Here is a 20,723-nt window from a genome sequence, read left to right as displayed (position 1 = left end):
ACATAGTCACAAATTAAAAACAGCAAAGCAAAGCAAAGAAGCTCCACGTTGTTAGAACAGAACGGGTAGCCAAATCCCCTCTCGTAGCTCAAAGAAGAGGCGAAACAAAAGCCCGTGATTCAATTATCAGAATTTGAAATACAATTTCTAAATATAAGAAAATGACTTTAAAAACGATAAGCCCTAAACTTCCAACACTGGAGAGGAAACACGCTGCGCAGATGTTCTTCTTCCTCGAAAGGGCAGTTGAGTTTACAGCCTGCCAGAAGACATAACCCGAAGGCTTTCATTCCTGGAAGAACCCTGAATCAAAGCGTTACTTAAGCTCTTGGCTCTTTTTAAATACCCCCAAGGACACTTCCACAAGACTTGCCACAAAATAATTGCATCGCAAATTCAGAATTGGTGCAAAAGGGAAAAGAACAGCACTGGCTTCCAGCAGCTTCTCTTCCTCGTACCTGTTTTTGGGAGGGGGAGACGCATCTTCTCTGTAACAGAAGGAAATCCTAAGAAAGCCAAACTCTTGAAAAGATTTAATAACTGCGACAAACACAAGTAATTTATGTAACGGGTGGCTTATGACCGTGAGATTACGGCCTCCTCTACTTGATCAAACGAGGAAAGCTTTGGAAAGGTGGTTTTAAAAAAGCAGTCTCAAAAGTGAAGGGTACTAATGGTCAATATTCTTAAGAATACTTTTTGGATGGGAAAAAAATGAGTTTGAGGAAGGAGCTGATCATGCTGAAAGCGCCTTAAAAATCCAAGCGCCGTGAAGTGCTCTGACAACAGGGGTTTCAAAAGGCCAGAACCCCCATTCTATTTCCAAAACAGGCGCTTGGAATCAAGCTGTCTACCAGAAAAACAATATATTCAGAACCGACGGTGGAGATTTCACCCTTGCTCAAACCATTCTTTAAAGAGCTTTTAAGTTGCTTCTCAATAGAAGCTCCAAAACATTTTTTCTAGAAATTATTTTATTGGAAAATTACATATTCATTCGGCCCCTTTTCTCAGACTAAGCAACCTACCCTGCAGGAGTCATGTTTTTGTACAAAAACCACCTCCAGATCACCACTGTGATATCTCTTGGTAGGATAAGTCTACAGCAGCTCCAGGCAAAGCTCTTTGTTCCTCACCGGGCAGGCAGGGCTGCCTGTAAAACAGGTGAGAAGCTCTCCTGAGGCAGGTGAGGGGGGCATTGAGAAGACAAGCTGTGGAGAGCCCATCAACATGCCGGATAGGCTGGCAGACAGCAATAAATCGGGCCGAACCAAAGCCACCGCTTCAAAGTCTGCACCCTGGTTAACGAGAAAGTAACCCATATAGTTGGGGTTACCTTAGCTTACCCGACTCTGATGCTGCCTGGTCATAAACTCTACGTTCACGAGGCTTCCTTTCAATCTGGCAATTGCTTAGGAAAAAACAGGACCACATCCTGTGGTTTTTAGTACCCACTGATTAAAAAAAAATACAATGGTAACCAATCAATCCTCTCAAGGAAACTCAGAAAACACCAGCTTAACGATATCACAGAAAAGTGAAGCCTGCTATGAATGTGCACAACGAGGGGCCAACTAGCTGTCAGTAACCGCAACTGGCTACGCAGGAGCCCTTTTTTCATCCGACAGCTCTGAATGTCGAAACGCGGAGCACTTGAAACACTCCGTGACTCAACAGGTATTTGGGGAGTTCTGAACGGGAAAAGGCTTTGAAAGCGATTGGAGTTTTATTCTCCATTCTTGGGTCCCACCCAAAATCCACCTTGTATATACATATTCCAGAAGGTATTTGGGAGCGCTTTGAAATTAGAAATAGGAAAAAACTGTGGTTCGGCTCAACTCAGCCAGCCTGTCTCAACATGCCAACTCTGAAAGTGGAAGAAACATCAAGGCACCACCGCACAGCTTTAGACGGAAGGCTACTTTCTTTAAAATAACAACAGCCCTGGTTGGTTTTTTTTTGCTACCGCTTACACTGATAACCTTTTACCTGATTCCTATGGAATTCTAGGTCCAGTCGCATTTCTAAACCAGGTTTTTCCATTTTCCTGGAAACCACTGGAGTGGCTTTAACTGACTGCACTGTTCTGCGACACATACAGGGTATGGGAAAGGAGACTTGACGCGGTCCTCTTTCAGACTAATTCGAAGGGCTGTAAGGGAAGCTGCATACATAGAGGAGAATAAAAGACCCTGTTGGGAGACCAGATGGCTCAACGGTCAGATTGACTTGGCTGTGGCAGAAGCAGGAGAGCCCAAGAGAGGCTTAGGGTGTCCACAGATGACCTCCGGCCTGGTCATTTGCTTCTGTAGGGCAAAAACGTGCCCGTAAAATAAATGCTGCCTTGCCTATGGGAGAGGGGAAAGTACAAATTCCTCTCAAATGTGTTTTACACTGGATTCCTATTGCTGCTTCTAAAGAGGTGGAGACCCCCAACAGTCTCTGAAGAACCACCCCTCCCCCCAGAGCCCTGGGAGATGCAATGGGTTTTGCCCGGGATCTAGAATCTGTTGTTATCTGCTTATGAACATGTATAAAAAGTGGTCTAACCCTGTCCGTGGAGGGTCCCTGTATCCATTCTTTTAATGTACAATAATTTAATTAGCTTGAATATATCTTTTAATACATAAAAAAAGTTTGTGATCAAAGTCCTTCATGCATTTATGAGGAAGTTCCAGATTTTAACACAGAAGGGATGGTAGATGTTGCTTATCTGATGCCAATGCTTCAGTCTGGCTTTCTCCACAAGGAGGCATTTCATCAAACCTTTAGGTTTTTTATTGTATCAAGTCTCTTTTTCAGCAGCTCTCCAATTTCTTGAACTGCGTGCTGGTAACTACTCTGGACTTTCCCTAGCGCAGTCTTTGTAAACTTCTTTTCTTCCTGGATAAAAGAAAAGGGCATGCACACAAGATAATCAAAACCAACTGACCGACTCTTGAAATATTCCCATAAAAAAAATCTCCAAATAATGATAAATTTATGTCACATCGTCTTTGAGTTTCTAAGAAGAGATACTGGCAAATTACAATTTTTAAAGGAAGAAAACAGCTTAAGGATGCACGGCGTTGGACCAGCCAAAGTATTTGAGCTAGCATCTGCCAGGAATTTCAGACTGGCAAACCAGCTGTGAGTTTCTCCACGCGCAAGAAACACTTTGAGCAAAAAGGCAGGGTTGAAAAATGAACAGAAAGAGTAAGACAAATTCTGACCACAGGAGATTGGAGAGCATTCCTTTAAAAGCTACTATGTCTTACCTGCAAAAGTGAATTATTTTCTATGTACAGCTCTTCAAGTTTAAGTGCAGTTAAATTAATTTCAAGCCCTCTGAGGTGATCTACCACGTTGGAAATGAGCGTCTGGAGTCCAGAAACATAATCTTGGAAGCTGGTGAACACAGGAGGCTACAAAGACGTGTGAGAGGGGAAGCTTTAAAAGGCCTTCCGCGATCTGTCCTCAATTGTTTAATTCGTTACATGAATCGAATGAAGAATTTGCTCTCAACTATCAGGAACTAGAAGTCAAGCTGCGGCTTGGGGTGGGGGAAAGGAAGAGGAAGAGGGCAACCTGGCCTAGCCTACCATGGCTCCACTGCTGTCTTTCTTCTTCTTCTTCTTCTTCTTCTGCAGGGTTGACTTCCAGGGCCGAAGGACGGCATCCGAGTAACTGCAGACCCACGAGACGATGGAGGTGGTCTGCGAGGATGAGAAGTGTGTGGGGGGAGGCGCTTTAGGGGCGCTGCTGCCTTTTGCAGCAAGGCAGGCTGGGTGGCTCAGATTGCCCAGACTCACCTCCGCAAAGAAGACCAGGTTTTCTAAAATATTTGGATGCGTTTTGAAGCTACCCTCCCTGACTTCCAACAAATCGCCTTTGCATTTATTGACCTGATCTTAAGAAAAGAAGGAGAGAGAGAAAGAGGGGAGAAAAAAAGCTTGTGAATATTTTAAGTCTTTTGCAAAGCCACACAGACACCCATCTCCCCTCTTTGCATCCATACAGACTCTTTGGCTGAATTATGGAAGATATAATGGATATTACCCCCGGAAATAGACAAAGCTGTAACGGTCCATTCTGATGCTCCGAAGTAGAGCGCTTCCTTCCTGTCTGTAAAATGGCCACATTTCTGTAACCCATAAAGGGTCAAGCTCTTTCTGACCTCTCCTTTTTCTCACTCAGCATCTTTGTAACTTTCCTCTCCAACTCTTGCAGGAGGCAGAACCAAGATGCCAGAAGTGCAAACTACTTGCTTAAAGAAAATAGGCTAAGAAGGCTGGGGCAAATAAAAGGTAACTGAAAGAAAAACACCTAAATAATGAACTCGTATGGCCTTTCAAGGTTTCCCCCCCAATCTATGCAGTGCTGGTCACTTAAGGTGTCTTTCCTATTAATGCTGCATATTTTCATACATTGACCTGAGTGAATAATCAGGGCCTGCCTTGTATTTACACACCGTGGGTAAAAATAATCTTTAGCTGTTCTGCAGAGCTGGCCCGTGAAAGCTAGCTCTTTTAGGAAAGGGAACCCCCAAGAACGTGTCCACAAGTTAAGGAAGCAGGTCAGAATTCTTGGGGACTTATTTGCAAACCTGGCATACCTGTTAGTTGCTCCAGTAATGATTTCAAACAATTTCCTATTCGCTCTTGAATGGCCATGGAATCTTCTGCAAATAAATAAGGGAGCCCCTTGTTTAGCCAATTAGAAGTGGCCTGCCTTAAATACACAAATGGGGGGTGGGTGGGGAGGAGAAGCAGCAAAAGGAAAAAGCAACAATGGCACAACTCACATATGAAAGTTGTGGACTGCAACGGTCAGAATTCCCCAGCCAGCAAGGTTAAAGTTGCCAAGGTTGGACACTCCTGGACTAATCCCTGTTTCCCACTCTCCCTTCAGCCCCAAATTGAAGGAAGTTGGAGGGCTTACCTAAGCCATTGGTATCTAATTCATAAATTTCACTAACTAGATAAAACAAGTTGGTTTGGGACTGGCAGCTCCCACTGTCAAAGAAGCTGGCCATCCGTGAAGAAGGGGGCCCGAGGACCGGATACTGTGGAAGGAGGAAAAACACAACCTATCACATAATTTCCAAGGAAAAAAGACAACGTTATCTGAGATCTAACCCAATTTCTTTTCCAAGAGTCCCGTTTACTATTGTAACCGGTCTATTAAAAAAAAATAGCATTTTCCCCCTGACCTGTACCTGAACGTTTTTCTGTAGGAACCACTTCCCCGATCTCACTGCATCGTCCAGCTGCCGCAGGAGAGTCCGGACGGTGTCTATCTTGGAGGAGACTCCATTCTCGGTGCTTTTTTCTGAGTTCTTCGGCTGGCTGCCGTGGCTAAGAGCTGGCAGCCCGCTTATTAACCGTAATGTCAGGGACCGAATCCGCAGCCAGGTGGTCTCTTCCTCCAAGGAGTATTTTCTGTGCTCTTCAGAAATACTCCTGAGAGAGAAACGGAAAGAGGGAGAATTTAGATCCAGAAACCTATACGCAAAGCCACCTATTCTGTTATCCCTATGTTCCTGAAACTTGGAAGTCTAGGTTAACATTCCCTTTCACCCACAAGCTACAGTAAAACCTTACTCTAACACACCTTTCGCAAGTCTGGGGGAGGGAGGGGTTGATTAAATAAATCCAAGTGGATGTAATGTATACCATCCGCGTACTTGTGTTCTGTGTTATTATGCAAACGATACAGACCACGGGGTCTATCTGGAAACACCCAAATAGGTTCCTAGTTTGGGGTGAAAACTGAAGTAAAGAATTCCTTCTAAATATACGTAACTGTGTCTATTATAATTTGGGATGAACTATTTCAGATGGCTGTATAAATGCCCAGTGTAAAACCTACACTCTCCCTGGATATATTCCCGTTTCCCTTCAGATCATATAAAACTTCTACTGTGCATCGTAACCTCTTGGGCTTACTTGTCTTTCGGGTCCCAATTAAATAAGACGGTGAGGTCTCTATTGTCCCGCAGGTCCCTCCAGGGAATGTCGTCCTCTTCCGGACTTAGGCCCATGGATTTAATACTGTCTTCCAAACTTGTTGATCTGGTTCATGAGGAACCAAACAGAAATGCTGGGTTAGGCACTGGAAAGTCTTTGCTGAGATTTGCTTAGGGGTTTTTTCCCCCAACGGGGCCATCAAATGCCTCCCGACTGCATTTCTCTAGACTCACATATTGGCCTCCAGGAGAAGATCCAGCAACATTCGTTCTGTGCGGACTTGTGCAAAATGAAGTGAGGCGTTCAGCCTGTTCCTGAAAGCAATGAATTCTGGGATCTTCTCAAACGCCCCGTATTTATAGGCCTGAATGATGTATTCTGAGGTCTGCAAAGAAAACACAGGAGGTTCTCAAGGCTTGAGGCAGACAAGAGAGATGGACTTCTCTGTAAGGCCTGCCTGGCGGGAATCCCAAAAGATGCTCCAGGGGCACGTTCCAATCCTGAGGGGCCCCAGCCCTTGTGCAGCCGTCGCTCTTGAGCCTTGCACAAGCTTTCACGGGCTTGGTGTTAGGGAGGAGGAAGCAGGAAGCGCGACTGTCACTGAACTTAATCAACCTCACGGGGCTGGTGCAAAAACAGTGAGGAAGTGCTTGAAGGTTCGGAAATTATTTGTTTACTCCAGCTGATTACCGACCCAAGCACAAGTCCATTCCTCCTTGCCTCCCTTCTGCTTCTCCCACCAGACTCTGGGTATCGAGGTGAGGCCAGGCAAAGGGAGAGGAACGGCGGGGAGGTCTGGCTCTGCTTCAAAGGACTTTGCACATGCTCTCTGAAGAGGAGAAACGGAGTCTTCCTCCTGTTCCCACACTTACATCTTTCTGGTTGGAGTGGAAAAACCTGAGTGCAAAGTTGCAAGATTGGGACGCAGCAGCATAATGGCCAAAAGCTGTGGCATAGCGGGTCAGCAGGTATCTGCAATGCAGAAAGCACAAACCAACAAATAAACTAACGATACTCACAAACCGTGAAAGCTGGCTGAGTTTTCCCAGCTGAGTCAGTATAGCTGCCATTTCTTCCCATTATTCCCCCAAGTAAGGAAAACTACCAAAGCCAGGCCACTATTTGGGGGGGGGGGACATAAACCCCTGCAGTCAGCGTAGCAAGAATTAGTACATTCCAACAACTCTCTGATTCTATGGCTAACCAAAAATTCCATTTTGACCGAAGAAGTTACTCGAATATGTAACGAATCGTCTCAGTTTAATAAACTTTGGTCCAGTTGCCAAGATTTATCTTTTAAAGACACTTTTGCCTGGACGACTGAGCCTTTATTTACCTAGGCCTCTGTTAAGGAACACTCCAGCAAGGAGGTAAATTGGACATTGCTCCAGAAAGTTTAAAGTCCTTCCCGCAAAGGGCCACAGCGGCACCTCTCCTCGCCCGAAGACCCCCACAGGACCCTCTCCCAACCTCTGGCGAATGGAGGAGACACCAGGCAGAGGACCCCCTCCCCTGCCCAAGACAGCAGCTCCAGGAAGCCCCTGACCCAGGAGAGAGGCGAGTTACCCACCCGATGGTGTCGTGTTGTATGTGCTTGGCATCGAGGCCGGAGTACAGCTCCACCACCGGCTCGAAGGCCCCCAGCATGCAGTAGATTCGGATGAGCAGCAACTTGAACTGGGCATTGGAAGGGCTGGAGGTCAACCCTTCCTCTAGCAGAGTCAAGCACTGCCAGACGGCCGATCCCTCACCTGGAGGGGGGGGGAGAGGGCAAAAACAGTTCTCAAACTGTGAGCGGGGTGAGAAGGCAAATAAGAAGCACAGAAAGTACCAGCTGGTCCGTGAGATTAATTTGTCTAGTTCTTCTTCAAAGCTGCGTTGCATTCACAACGGGGGAAGAAATTGCCAGGTTCAATGTGTAAAGAACACCTTTATTGTGTCCCCAAACTCCAATTCTTCAGCTGCTTTAGAAGATTTCAGGTTCAATCTAGTTGTCAATGCTGTGACAATGGATGTTCCTTCCCGCTCTGACAACCGAGGGAAACTGCAGCCATTTTTACTCTGATTTTTCTGTTGTTTAGAAATCAGGTGTAGAAGGGAGGAATGGGGGGGGAATGCTCGAGAGCTTCTTGGGAACTCAAGGATGCAAACCGACAAAAGTTTTCCGCTAACGTTTTGGCGGGCTGAGGAGCTGCAGAGGGAGCCCGGGGTTCAGGCTAATTGGAGCACGTGATTGATGACTGCTCCCATGGGGGTGGGAATGGCAACTTGTTACTTTGTATCTGGGGGAAGGGAATTTAGTTTTGGGTTCACTTTGTTTCCTGAATAAAATGTTCTTTAAGGAAGAATTCTTGCCTTGAAGTTCTTTAAGGGGTTTCATCGGAACCATGACACTAGTCTTACCTGAAGAACAGAACGCTCTCTCTCCAATTTTTCCATGCCACACCTGACTGTATAAATCTCTGAGCTTCACCCACTAACTTTTATTGTCGTTAATAAACTAGGCAGGTTATAATCTTTCCTTCCAGGGGATTGTGTCAATCTCAAAGTCATTTCTGATCACAGACAGGTGTTATAAGAACGTACCTGCCTCCAGCCAGATGTCAAGGAGCAAATGAACAGCAAGCAGGCAGTAGTAATCTGAAAGCTGTAACTCTGTTTTCAAACAGGATTTTCCTGGGGAATAAAAACAAAGTCACAAAATAGAACATTTTATGCTTTCAGACATGAGCTAGCTCAGTGGAAAAGCTATTTAACGCTTCTTACAGGTTTACTTAAAATGCTAAATTTCCAATTTTCCAAAATCAAAATGTAATAGTGACCAGATTTAAGCAGCTGGGCTAAACAACTTGCAGGTTGGTCAATGATGCTCTAGAGCAGGGTTCCTCAAACTTGGCCACTTTAAGACATGCTGGCTGGGGAATGCTGGGAGTTGACGTCCACAAGTCTTAAAGTGGCCAAGGACCCCTGCTCTAGAGCTCCTCAGGCTTAAATCCAACCGCAAAGGCAGATGGCCAGGACAGAGTCCAAGAAGAACCAAGAGGCACGACAGTCTCCTCACCAAACTCCAATCCATGCCGATAACGCAACATCAAGTCCTGGACTGCTGCCAGTTTTTGAGCTGTGTCCATGGTGTGGAAGAGTCCAAGCAACCGTGTCAACTGCATCACACATAGGTGCTGTTGTAAAGCTTTGATATTAGCTGGGAGCGCAAGCCTGCCTTCTGGTGGGGCGCAAAGGGGGATGACCCCCAATAACCGGTTGATGAACTGCAAACGAGAAGAATCTAGGTAAATAATAAGACCTTCGGAGTCCGGGAGGCAGGAGTTGCCAGTGAAGTTACCTTTGTGTATTGCGTTGATGGAAGAAGGTCGACAAACACCTTGAGATCCGTAAAGCAGCAAGGTTTGTCCCCAAACATCTTGAAATACTGGAACATCAGTTCTTCTGGATTGCCTAATAAATAAAGAATCAGCAGCTGAAAAGCGGCATAGTCAGTTTTTGGATTGTAAAACTGTCCTAATATTCATGAGGTCTCTTGATACAGCAAATAGCCAGGAAAGGCCCAGAAAACTGCTCAGGAGACTCTGCAGCAAAGCAGCTTCCCAGTTATCCACCAAACTGGCTGGAGAATTCTGGGACTTGAAGCCCACCCATCTTAACGTTGCCACGTTTGAAGAATGCTGATTTAGGATTTGCTTAATTAACAAACACTTCCCTTGCAAAACCAACCATCCATCTAAAAAAACAAAGATGGGGGTGAAGAAGGACAAAGCAAGCATCTTCACAATGTGGCATTAAAAATACAGCCCAAGAACTCTCTCAGTCTGGGCCAATTATTCCCCTCCTTAAAAAAATCAAGCTACAAAAGAAAGTAACGACTCGTAAGGGTTTTCTTCTTGTTTTGAGCACTGAGGATCTGCAGAGACAGCTGGGCACACCTTGCACTACTGCAACTCAGGGGACTCTCAGCATTTACACATTTATCCACCTCCAGGAAAACTGCCAAGATTTATAATAGGACACAAATTGTCTCCCTAGTGACCGGTGGATGTCTGCAATTCTTCTGCAGTTTACATCAGCCGCTGCAATCCCCCGAGACGGTCTCCCCTTGCACCCCCACCCCCGAGAGGCTCACCCCGCATCCCTGCAGCAGCCCTTACCCAACTTCTGCTCTTCAGGGTAGCCCCTGTGCCGCAAGCGGCTGATCAGCTCCAGCTGGGCCAGGTAGGGACCCCGAAGTGGACGGGCGCTGTTGGACTCGTGGCTTAGCCTCTGCTCTATGAAGGCGATGGCTTGCTCTGTGCTGTGATGCACGTCTCCTTCCAGAGAGCTGGGCACAAGAAAGGCAGTGAGAGCCAGTACCTCCATTCCATCTCTCTCTTTCTCTGCAGCCATTTGTTCAGTTCCAGGACTTGAATTTGCTTCCTCCTTTCTCTTTGTAAAGATCCCAAGCCTCTCCAATACTCACTGCTCTCCTTCAGCTGGAGGCGTCCAAGCCATGCCAATCAGTTGAAAGAGGGAATCAAAGTAGATCATGTAGAACTGCCAATCATCTGGGCTAAAACAGAAAAAGGAGGGAGAGAGAAAAGCTGAAGTGCGGTGGAGAAGGCCTTCTCTCTCTCTCTTTTGTGAGCATTCACAGGGTGGATCTACCGGGGAAGGAAGTCAAGACCGTTTCCTGAAAGGAAAAGTCTCTCTCCGCCTATGGCTCCTCTGAACACCACAAAAATAAACCATGTGGATTAATGAGGCCTGGAGATTAGGGAGCCTTTGAAACGGCAAAGGTGAGTTAGGGAAAGGGTTGATGACCAGGCCCCGGATTGGGTGATGGGTTTTGGCTAAGCAGTTCTATTTAATATCAGGTGGGAGCCTCTAAATGTAATAATTGAGAAGAAAGAAAAGGTTCCAAGTGAAAAACAAAAAAGAAAATATTCCTCTTGGGGGCCGTCTCATGTATTTACTGGATGCAAAAGGGCTGTGCAAGGTGTGGCCCTGTCTACATTTCCTTACTTTTTAAGCAGAAGTTTTCTTGAGAGAGCGTTGCATTCTGGCCATTTGCTCAGCTTCGTGTACATCTCCATGCATTTGTTTTCTCTGCTCTGGAGAGCGCTGGTTAACTTGTCTAATACACACACACACACACATAAAATGAAAATTCACATAACGAACACGTCAACTTCAGAAACAAAATTCCCTTTCATCCAGCAAAAATTAAACTGCAGGGAGCCAGGGAAGATTTTCTGGGATTTAATTTCAAAATCGCCTTATATAACCGCCAAGATACAAACTATCTGGTACGGACACACGTTTGTAGATGAGGCTGTGATAAAAGCACACAGTTTTGCAAATTGATGCAACATTAAACTGCAGACAACCCTCCGTGTAACAGATTACATCTCTTTAACAAAGGCACTGGAAAATTTTACCTCCCAATTTTCCTCTCACAACATCCAGAGCTTCTTGGTATTTTTCCAAGCGTTCTAGAATCATGTAGTAAAGTTCCACCTGGTATAAGTGGATAGCAAGAGGAAGAGAGAAGTCAAGAGGAGAGAGACTTGCCACAATTAGCTCCACTAATTTATCTTCAGTGGTACCCTTTAAGAAGGGGAGATAGATTTCTTGGCCCAATAAATTGTATCATAAGCTGAAATGTTTTATTGGAACTGATGTTGAAATTAAAACAGAATTGGGGAAAAAAGTCTTACTTCTGCTTCAGCTTCAATTTTATCTTCTTTCACCATTTTTTCTACCATCCTTTCAGCTAGGGGTAAAAACATGGTTTTTGAGAGCTTTTCATCCTGCGCAGATATTGACTGCAAGAAAAAAACACATAGAACTGCCATATAGAGAACCAGCCCGCTGTCTGGCTAACACAGCACTGTCGGTTTCTAGTTTTTCCCTAGAGAAGCCAAAGCAAGCAAGGTTTAAGGTAGCCCACTCTCAACCTAATCCCGGGAACTATAACCCCAACCACAGGCTCTCTGTAGATCTGGAAGACACCAAGTTAAGAAAGGCTGTGCCACTGCATTACAACCCGTACTTGAAACATACATAATCTATCTCTAACGTCTACTTAGCATTTTCACCTATTTTAACTGGAAAGGAAACCAATTCAAAAGACACTCTGACTCTCCTCTGAAATGTTGGACCTACCTGCATTATTAAACTCATCACGGACCAAAAATAGTATGGGTTTTTAGGGACAATCTTGTAAAGTGCCATTCCAGCCTGGAAAAGAAGAAAGCATAAATCAAGATGATAGAGGACTTCACAGAAAACAACCCGTTAATCAAAAGCTATGATATTCTAGCCAACGGTGAACCTCAAAGGAGAGTCTTTACAGTATTTCAAAGTTTTTGCCGAGAGGAAGGAAACAGAAGGATGGAGGCACTCCCAGAAGCTCACTTCTGTTACATTTTGGACAACCTGGATGGGCAGGAGCTGCCACCTCCCTCCTCTGTCTTCTCTGGCCTGACCCTAACTGCCACTTAAGTGTTTGCTTTAAGAGGAAACAGGGAAACAGCAATCAAAACTCCACTGTATCCTGAAACTTCCTGATGTCCTGTGAATTTCCTTCCGAAGAAGAAAGTCTGCTCAAGAGCCTCAGCCATTCCTCAGGCTAAAAGACGCGAAATTCTGCATTTCATCCGTGATCGGTGAAGACGGCTCCCTCCTTGGAAGAGGGAAAACTGCTCCTTCCCCAAAAAAGAAAGATGTCTATCATGCTGGCAAGTACCTGCTGCATCTTCTTATATTCTCCGACTCTCGCGTAAGCCATGAAGAGATGAGAGTGATATTCCTCACTGTTGGGAACTTTCTTCACGGCTGCCTCGTAGAGTTTCGTGACCAGCTCCGCTGAAAGCAGATATTCTAAGCATTAAAAGTATGCAGGTGAAGACTTAGAGCCCCTTCACTATCGACTGAACAATTTGGCACCATTTATTTTCTCAAAATACGCCTTCTCTTCTTTAGGATGGCACCAGCATTTGGCATCCACCCAACCACCCCGATGACTGCAGTATCTAGGCTCAGCTGGCAGTTCTAGGGATCGGGTTTAATCACACTTTCATTCCCCAGAATGTTTTGGAACCGTAAAATGGGAGGTGTATGAAAATGGTTACCTGGCCTAGAAATTTGGCATTATATTAATATTAGGAAATCCTGCCATGATAGAGTAAAAAAAAACCCCCAAAAACCATTAATTCAGAAAGTGTTTCTGCTCCTCCTCTAAAATCCAGCAAGAAAAAAAAAAGAAATATTTCCTTAATCTTCATTAAAGTAGTTAAATATCATTCTTCTGCCCTTGAATTAAGAGTTATAACTAAAATCTTGGCTAAACAGGTTCTGTGGTCATTTTTGAGACAATCCTTTCTTCAATGTATTGAAGAAGGGTTGATTAGATTTAGATTTAGATTTATTGAGATTTTTATACCGCCCTTCTCCCAAAGGGACTCAGGGCGGTTCACAGGGCATAAATATAAACACCAATACAAACATTAAAAAATAATTAAATTAATGCCCAAGTTAAAACCAGAATAATAAAACAAACCAATAAAAAACCCAAGTACCCCCATCAGGCCAGACCCGCTAGTTCAAATAAATGGGTCTATCTATAATGAGATGCATATGGATTGGAAGAAGAGAGAGACTTCTTTAAAATGAGAATAAAAGCCATAAAGGGGTAAGGATAGCTGGGAAACATACGCCGATGCATTTCTCGGTAAAGGATAGTCAACGCCTGCAAGGAATTGTCATCTGTGGGTTCAAGGGCTGCTACTTCTTGGGCCAAAGTAAATGCTTCGTCTTGTCTCCCAGTTCTTTGCAGGCCAATTGCTTTCAAAACCTGCACACAGATCAAAGAATATTTTAAGAGGTTTTGCAGTAGCTGTCAATAAGGACAGTCATGAAAATCTCATTCTGAGAATAATCAACAAAGAAATGGTTTAGTGGGTCAAACATTAAATCTCAGAAGACGAACACCTGCATGGTTGACAGGTTGAGTCACAGGACAGATATCCAGGACACGTTGGAGAAAGGATAGAGCTTAAACTGAATGGCTGCTAGGGGTGTGGGGAATTGTGGGAGTTGAAGTCCACATGTCTTCAAGTTGCCAAGCTTGAGAAACACTGCTCTAGTTCAGCATTGTATGTCCATCTATGAAGCAGCGGTCAGATAGCTGTCAGCTGCCCACCCTGCTTGGCCCGCCTCCAGAGAGACAGGCTCTTCGAGAAGAACAAAAATCAGCCTTCTTCAACCAGTGGCCCAATCCCCAGACTGCTGAATTACAGTTTCCATAATAGTTTGCTAATGCACCCAATTTGTTCCCTCATCTCAAAAGTTTGGATTGTGATTGCTGTTTTATAATTCTCTCAGCTACTATTGTTAACACATAGTATTACTTCAGCAAACCGGAGCTTGCTTGCTTGCTTATTTATTTATTTATTTATTTATTTATTTAATTTGTATACCGCCCTTCTCCCAAAGGACTCAGAGCGGTGAACAGGGCAACATGGCATGATCAACATGGCAAAGGTGATCTTACCGAGCAGGGGAAAAACCAGGAGAAACAAAGGCAGCCTTGCAGAGGGAGGAAAAACTGCCACGCAAGGGATGTCTTCAAAGCTTAGCTTTAAACCGCAGCTCTGGTTGTCCAACCCAGCCCAAGCCTTTCTAGGGAGGTGGCAGACAAAGAGCAGACTCCGGCCCTTGCTTGCTCAAGATTTAAGACAAAGACAATTTAACAAAATAAACTAACTGTGAGCTCACCTTAGCACAGTGAAGATCTTTGTGTTTTTTTAGCAGCTTGTCTGCTTGCTGGATTGCCATTTTATTATTGCCATTATCAAGATAGTCTAAAGAAAAGGAGAGAGAGAGATGACTACAAAGCCGAGGATGGCAGGATTTGGGATTTTCAGGTGAGCTGGGCTACAATTCCCATCCCTGTCATCCTAGGTGGGGTAAGGGGAATGGGCTCCATCCAAGACATCTGGAGGGCATCCTTCTGAGATCAGCTTATTCCCCATGGAGACGTTTTCTCATTTGAATTAAAAGAGAGTGGCAGCTCTTGATTTCTGGATGGAAACGAATGGGTCCTGCCCGCCCCGGGGCTTCTGGCATTTGGTAACTCTTTGGCAGCTTCTTAATATGAGCTTCAACATCCTTAAATCTAACTCACTCTTTAACAAGCCACAGTTGGAAGGTATTTGGTGTCCAGCTTCCAAGGCTGACTTGCTGGAAGAGAAACCAGACAGAACTCCTACTTATGAGGGAGGGGTCCTTGACGCTCTGCAGTATGGTTGTTTTCTCCTTTATTGGTAACTCCTACTTAATCCATCCTATTGAACAAACCATGGGAGAAACTCCTACAACCTAACCAATCTTGCTGGTAAGAGGAGCCAAGCAAGCTTTTTTCATGACCTAGCATGAAGTAGAAGTATAAACAATATGAATTCCACCTATGATACACACAAAATAAAGAAACTCTGTGGCTATTTTGCCACTATAGGAAAGGAGCAGAAAATCAAAAGGATATAACAGTCAGCCAACAAATTGCTTCAAAACTATTAATTCAACTCCTTGAATATTAAGCATCATTCCCAGGCTAGATCTGAGAAAGTTAACAAAATTTAATTAAACTCCTGTACAACACACCATAAAATAAAACAAAAAGCGAACGCCAAGGGAAAGACTCTTAGTTATTAAAAAAGATGTTATTAAAATGAGTTAAAATCAGAACTTGCCAGAACTTTACATTATTTGAAAATGTAGTTCTGTCCAAAAAACAAAAACATTTTTTCATGACGCTCACCAATTAATACTAACAAACACATTATTTTGAACTATTATTCAGATAATAGTAAAATGTTTCCAATCTTTTCCAGCGTGGTCTTTCAATACAGAATTTGTTCAACAATGGACAGCTCATCTCTCCAACTTAGAAACATATCTGATACGTACATATAATGTTACTTATTTTAAAAAATGGTTGAGAAACCTAATTTCCCATTAAAGAGACTGACTGCTCCAAGATTATTTTTAGGAGGCACAGGCAGTTTGTCAAATGCAACGTTAAGCAGTTTTGACCTAATTCTTGTGAAAAGAACCAAGTACAGACAAAACCCTGAAAATGCAGTTGCTGACTTTCGTGAGGAGTGCAGAAACAGCCAGGACAGTTGGGCCTGTAAAGATGTACCTTGAAAGTTTGCATTATCCAGATCTGCCCTAAAGCAATACTTATTACCTCTCCCGACTAGATTTTGTTCAACTGACAAGTCAGGAAATACTTTGATTTTAGGCTGGGCTTTCTCTTTTTTGAAGCTCTCCTATCAATACTGCCTTTTATCTCATTCATCGATGGATGCAAAATTGTAAATCACCTTGTCCATTTTTAGTCAATACAAAGATAGAAAAGTGGCACTATGCAATACTGTACAAAGCAATTTTCTTAAGCAGAAGCCAGGGGAGAGACAAATTAACCTGATTGCTCCCTCAGAATGAAGGAAACCATTCCTCCAGAGCTTTTCGGCTTACTGGGAGAAGCAGCGGAGGCTCACACAACAGAACTGAAATATGAAGCAATCGAGTCAAACAGAGTGAGGGATATACATAACCTAAAGCAAAGAAATAATTAATACTTGGACTTGTTTGGAAGATCATGCTTGTAAGAAAGAGGCCTTCAGGAGACATGCTGACTGAACAGCTCAAGCATCTCACCAAACTATCCTGATCCAAGAGCTATATCAGGAATCTTACGTTTACAGGTCAATTTTTAAAAGTCTTTGGAAAAGCCACCGAGAACCAGGCAACAAACTGTTCTCTAGAGAACCTGAATTATTTTCACACTTGAGAAGCACTGTGAAATGATACCCAAGCTACACAGTTTTCTGTTCCTTGTGGATCAAAATAAATACATTTTTAAAATACAATTTTCACCTTGTTTTTACTTCATCAAATGGAGCAAAAAGAACACAGGTGGGATCCTCAGAACTTCACCCCCTAAGTTTTAAAATTAAGTTTGAAAGCTATCTAACACCCTGGGCTCCAGTGCATGGTTCTCACAATCAGAAAGGAAGTCCTACAACAAGCTAAACTTCACACCATTCCTGTTTCTGCAGATTTAATCAGCTCAAGAGGTCCCTATTCCCGTTCCTGTATGAATCCTATATCAGCCCTTCAGATGATTTCTGGATGGTGCCTTTTCTCTCCCTACTACAACTCCAAACTCTGTACTTGGTCAGCAACCCCTGAAAAATGTGGGAAGGTTTTGTGTGTGTGTGTGTGTGTATACACAAAGATGCTTGTAAGAAAGAGAAGCCAATCATTTTACAGTACCAGTAGGCTCATTCTTTCTAAATCATAGATGGCTGAAAGGGTACAATAAAAACCACACTCTTTAGAGACCCACACATAAGTATGGAAAAGCAAAAATACTTTAAGCATACTGCGTATTGATAGCACTATAATCAGCACTTTGGAGAGCCCAGGTGAACGAATCCTTTGCATCCCCCCCCAACTGTATTTTATGAAAATCTCTGTTTCATGAGCACATGGGGTCCATCACAAAAGGGGGGGTCTGCTCCCCAAGGGCTTTGATAGAGTACAATTATAGTTACGGAATAACATTGCTGGACCTTCAACCCCCTTCTTTTGGGGGGGGGGGCGTCTCCATGATTACACCCTGTGAAACTTTATAAGGTTCCCTCTTCCACCCAAAAGCTTTCCCACTAAAGACACTGGGGACCTGGGAAGGTGGGACCGACCTCCCTCACCCCAATTTAAGACCACTGAGGGGAAGATTACTCCCCGAAGCCCTTTTAAAAGCCCCCCCTCCCTCCTTGTCCAAAACAAAGCCCCAAAGGGGGTCCCGTCCTCCCAAGAGGGAGGAGGGGGCCCCTTTAGATAGCACCCCAACATCCCCTCACAGCGCCCCCCTCTCCCTCAGGAGAAGCCCCCCGAAAGCGGCTTGCTAACCCCCCGTCCCCCACGAAGACGGGGGTCCCCCTTCCCGGGGGCTTCAGGCGCGGAGAGCCCGAGGAGGCGGCCACGGGGCCCGGCCTTCCCCCCTCCCTCCGAGCAGGCCCGGCCCGGCCAGGCGAGGCGCGCGAGGGCAAAAGGCGGGGAGCGCGCGCGGGGCCTACCGTAGATGGGCCGCAGGCGCCGGTCGTTCGGGTCCTGCACATGGCCCCGCGCACCCGCCGCCGCCATGATGAGAGCGCAGAACCGCAGCGCGCAGCCGCCGCCGCCGCCGCCGGGCCTGCCTGCCTGCCTCTGCTCGCGCTCTCTCTCCCTCTCCGTCTCCCCCCGGACGCCTGGCGGGGCGGGCCCGGGGCGGGCGGGAGGCGGCGCCAGGCCGGCCCGGCACGACGGCCCCGCGAGGTGGACCCCCGGCCCGGCGGCCTCGCCTAGTCGGCCCCTCAGGCTTCGTCCGGCCTGGTGGTGCGTGAGGGGCGCCGCGGCCTCAGTTGCGGTCTTTTTTTGGTGCGGGAGGGGGAAATCCCCTCAGCCGTGGGACCGTGCAGGTGAAGCCCGCAGACTCTGAAGGGGTGTCCCCTCAGCTTTGATTACTGCAACATCATTATTGTTATTATTATTCGTTATTTGTGAAAGCCGTCAACTCCCCAATATGGATGTTGGGGCGGGAGGGTTGCCCCCTCAGCTCTTGAGTGTTATTCAAATAATAGCAATGTTTACAAAAAGCCACCAACTCCTAATTTAGACCTGGGAGGGATTTCCCCCTCCTCAGCTTTGACTATGGCTAATTATTATTCAGCTAATAGCAATATTTATAAAAAAAGCCACCAACTCTTAAATTTGCACCTATCAGTAGCTGTCATCTGAACTTTTGAGTATTATTGCTATTACTCAGCTAATAGCAATATATTCAAAAGCCACAACTCCTCATTTCATTCTGCAAGGGATTATCCCAGATAGTCAGGTTAGGCCAGTTCTGGGCTAAATAGACAGAATATAAAATACTGTAGAGCTTTTGACCCCTTTCTAGTCCTGTGCCTAGGATTGACAGCAAAAAGAAAGCAGGTTCCCCCCCCTATGGTTTACTGTACAGAAAAAAAAACCCCACCTGCCATCATGCTTCACATGTTGGGATTGGGGAGAGCCAAGTTCAAATTCTGCAGCCACCCAGCCTTCTCTCCAGTTCCTGCAGGAAAGGTGGGGCGTAAATGTGATAAATAAACAAAATCCTGGGCAGGAAATCTGATTAAGTCCAAACTGTGTGAAAACCTCTGATGAGAAATGGGCCTGCCCTGATGAATACTTCCAAAGTGATAAGTTTTGACAACTGAATTCAACAGAAGATTCAGAGATGTGGCCTGGCCATTGAGGTTTTTGTAGGGTGGATGCAGAGCTACTCTAGCATTTCATGTTGTATGGTGAACACAGTCTCTGTATTAGGAGATCCTGCTTTTTGTGGTATGTGAGTCTTGCCCTTCACGTTCACAGCTGGGTCCCAGGTCACCACAGTGAGAGAAAAAGCCTTTATTAGGATAAATCTGCCACGCAGAATGACTTTTTCTTTGGATCCCTTTTGAGATTTGCACAGGCAGTTCCTTTATAATCCATCTCCTGCAAATTACATACATGAGCTGATTTTTTTCTTCTTTGAGGTTAAAGGACTATATTGTCTGGCAGGAAAACAATTACAGAACTACTGAATTAAGCTTGCCACCTGGTTAGGAACTGAGAGGTATCACTAATTTGAGTTTGGTTTTGTATTTTCAGAATCTCTTTCAGTTGCATCTTCCTCAGTGCATCCCTATAATGTCCAAGCTAAGGTTTCTCCTATGCAACAGACAGGTAAGATGACCTGGCAGCCCAGTAAAATGACCGTAAGAATTTAATAATTTGGACGCTCAGTGTTTCTCAGCCTTAAATTCTGGGAGTTAAAGTTCATGCAGTTTAAAATGTCCAAAGTTGAGAAACAGTGCTGAGATCTGGCCTCCAAAGGTTTCAGAGGAGATGGGTCAATCTGGGGGTGCAGTGAAAACACCAAGCAGTATAATGCTGAGTAAGCTGGCCTCAGTATGGACTGGAGCTTTTGATACAGCAGGAAAATTTTCACCAAAATATAAAAGCCTTTAATTGTGCAAGCAGGTCATCTTTTCCACCCAGACCTTTAAAAAATGCATTCAGAAGCTTAAAACATAAGGGATAATAGACATCCATGGATGGAGGCATTGTTCATGCTGAATGGCAAGCAAGGCTAAAGTGGGATGGGATATATGCAGATGAGCTACGACACAGCATTGTGGTAGCAAATGGGGGAGCAGGAGGAGCAGTGAATAGGAGTAAAATACCTCAAAAGTGACATTTGTTTAATTTGTGATTTGTACAACCAATTTTGTTCCAGAGGGAAGAAGAGGAAGTGAAGAACATTCTGTGCAGAATCTGAGCACATCAAGAGATCTCGACGGTCCCTCCTTGCCCTCCTGCAGCACCAATAGAAAGCCTACTTACATGCCAGAGGAGTGACGATTGCAAAAGGACGCAGATAGACATGCAAATGATGACATGCGAAGGAATTGTGGGATCATAAACGGGGTGCAAATCCGAGCTGTCAAGGTACCCCAACACTCTGTGCAAGCAAACTGGGGAGAGGCAGGATCTCGGCTGAGCCTTCCCGAGCTTGCTGGACATTCTCTGGGGGAGTCACCGTGGGGTTGGGGGCAGAGGCGAGGAGGGGCAGGGAGGCAGCCGGGCGCTCCCAACTCATACTTACCTGGCAGGGGAGACACCATGATCATGAAGGTGGTTTTC

At 45.1% G+C, this 20,723-nt stretch overlaps 1 protein-coding gene across 7 annotated transcripts; it reads right to left on the bottom strand.

Moving 5' to 3' along the window:
• Positions 1 to 2,560: 2,560 nt before the first annotated feature.
• On the bottom strand, positions 2,561 to 18,455 carry NAA25 (N-alpha-acetyltransferase 25, NatB auxiliary subunit). 7 transcript variants are annotated; one of them, XM_083373891.1, is made up of 24 exons: positions 18,089 to 18,364; positions 14,718 to 14,803; positions 13,656 to 13,794; positions 12,688 to 12,806; positions 12,105 to 12,179; positions 11,657 to 11,764; positions 11,378 to 11,456; positions 10,962 to 11,073; positions 10,420 to 10,509; positions 10,112 to 10,281; positions 9,292 to 9,404; positions 9,010 to 9,217; positions 8,535 to 8,624; positions 7,519 to 7,699; positions 6,821 to 6,920; positions 6,182 to 6,333; positions 5,928 to 6,053; positions 5,198 to 5,441; positions 4,921 to 5,044; positions 4,595 to 4,660; positions 3,792 to 3,889; positions 3,582 to 3,695; positions 3,258 to 3,404; positions 2,561 to 2,883 (listed from the first exon to the last, which is right to left on the bottom strand). In XM_083373891.1, exons 1-24 carry the CDS (start codon positions 18,153 to 18,155, stop codon positions 2,761 to 2,763), a joined length of 2,931 nt encoding a protein of 976 aa, XP_083230017.1. In that variant the 5' UTR covers positions 18,156 to 18,364; the 3' UTR covers positions 2,561 to 2,760. The 7 variants fall into 7 exon arrangements, 4 of the variants coding, with proteins under 4 accessions (XP_083230017.1, XP_083230018.1, XP_083230019.1 ...); XM_083373892.1 differs by lacking the exon at positions 18,089 to 18,364 and adding an exon at positions 15,127 to 15,411; XR_014493805.1 differs by lacking the exons at positions 2,561 to 2,883; positions 3,258 to 3,404 and having other exon boundaries at positions 3,792 to 3,884; positions 18,089 to 18,455.
• Positions 18,456 to 20,723: the final 2,268 nt, after the last annotated feature.

Source organism: Vipera ursinii, assembly GCF_947247035.1.
Source record: "Vipera ursinii genome assembly, chromosome: 14".
NCBI classification, from domain to species: Eukaryota; Metazoa; Chordata; class Lepidosauria; order Squamata; family Viperidae; genus Vipera; species Vipera ursinii.
This window is presented reverse-complemented; position numbering and strand designations above follow the sequence as displayed.

Coding starts and splice junctions, on each gene's coding strand:
- NAA25 (XM_083373891.1), bottom strand. CDS start 18,155: ATGGCGGCGGCGGGTGCGCGGGGCCATGTGCAGGACCCGAACGACCGG. Junction 12,180..12,687: donor AATATAAGAAGATGCAGCAG/GTACTTGCCAGC, acceptor CTTCTTTTCCAG/GCTGGAATGGCACTTTACAA. Junction 11,457..11,656: donor AAATTGAAGCTGAAGCAGAA/GTAAGACTTTTT, acceptor CACTTATACCAG/GTGGAACTTTACTACATGAT.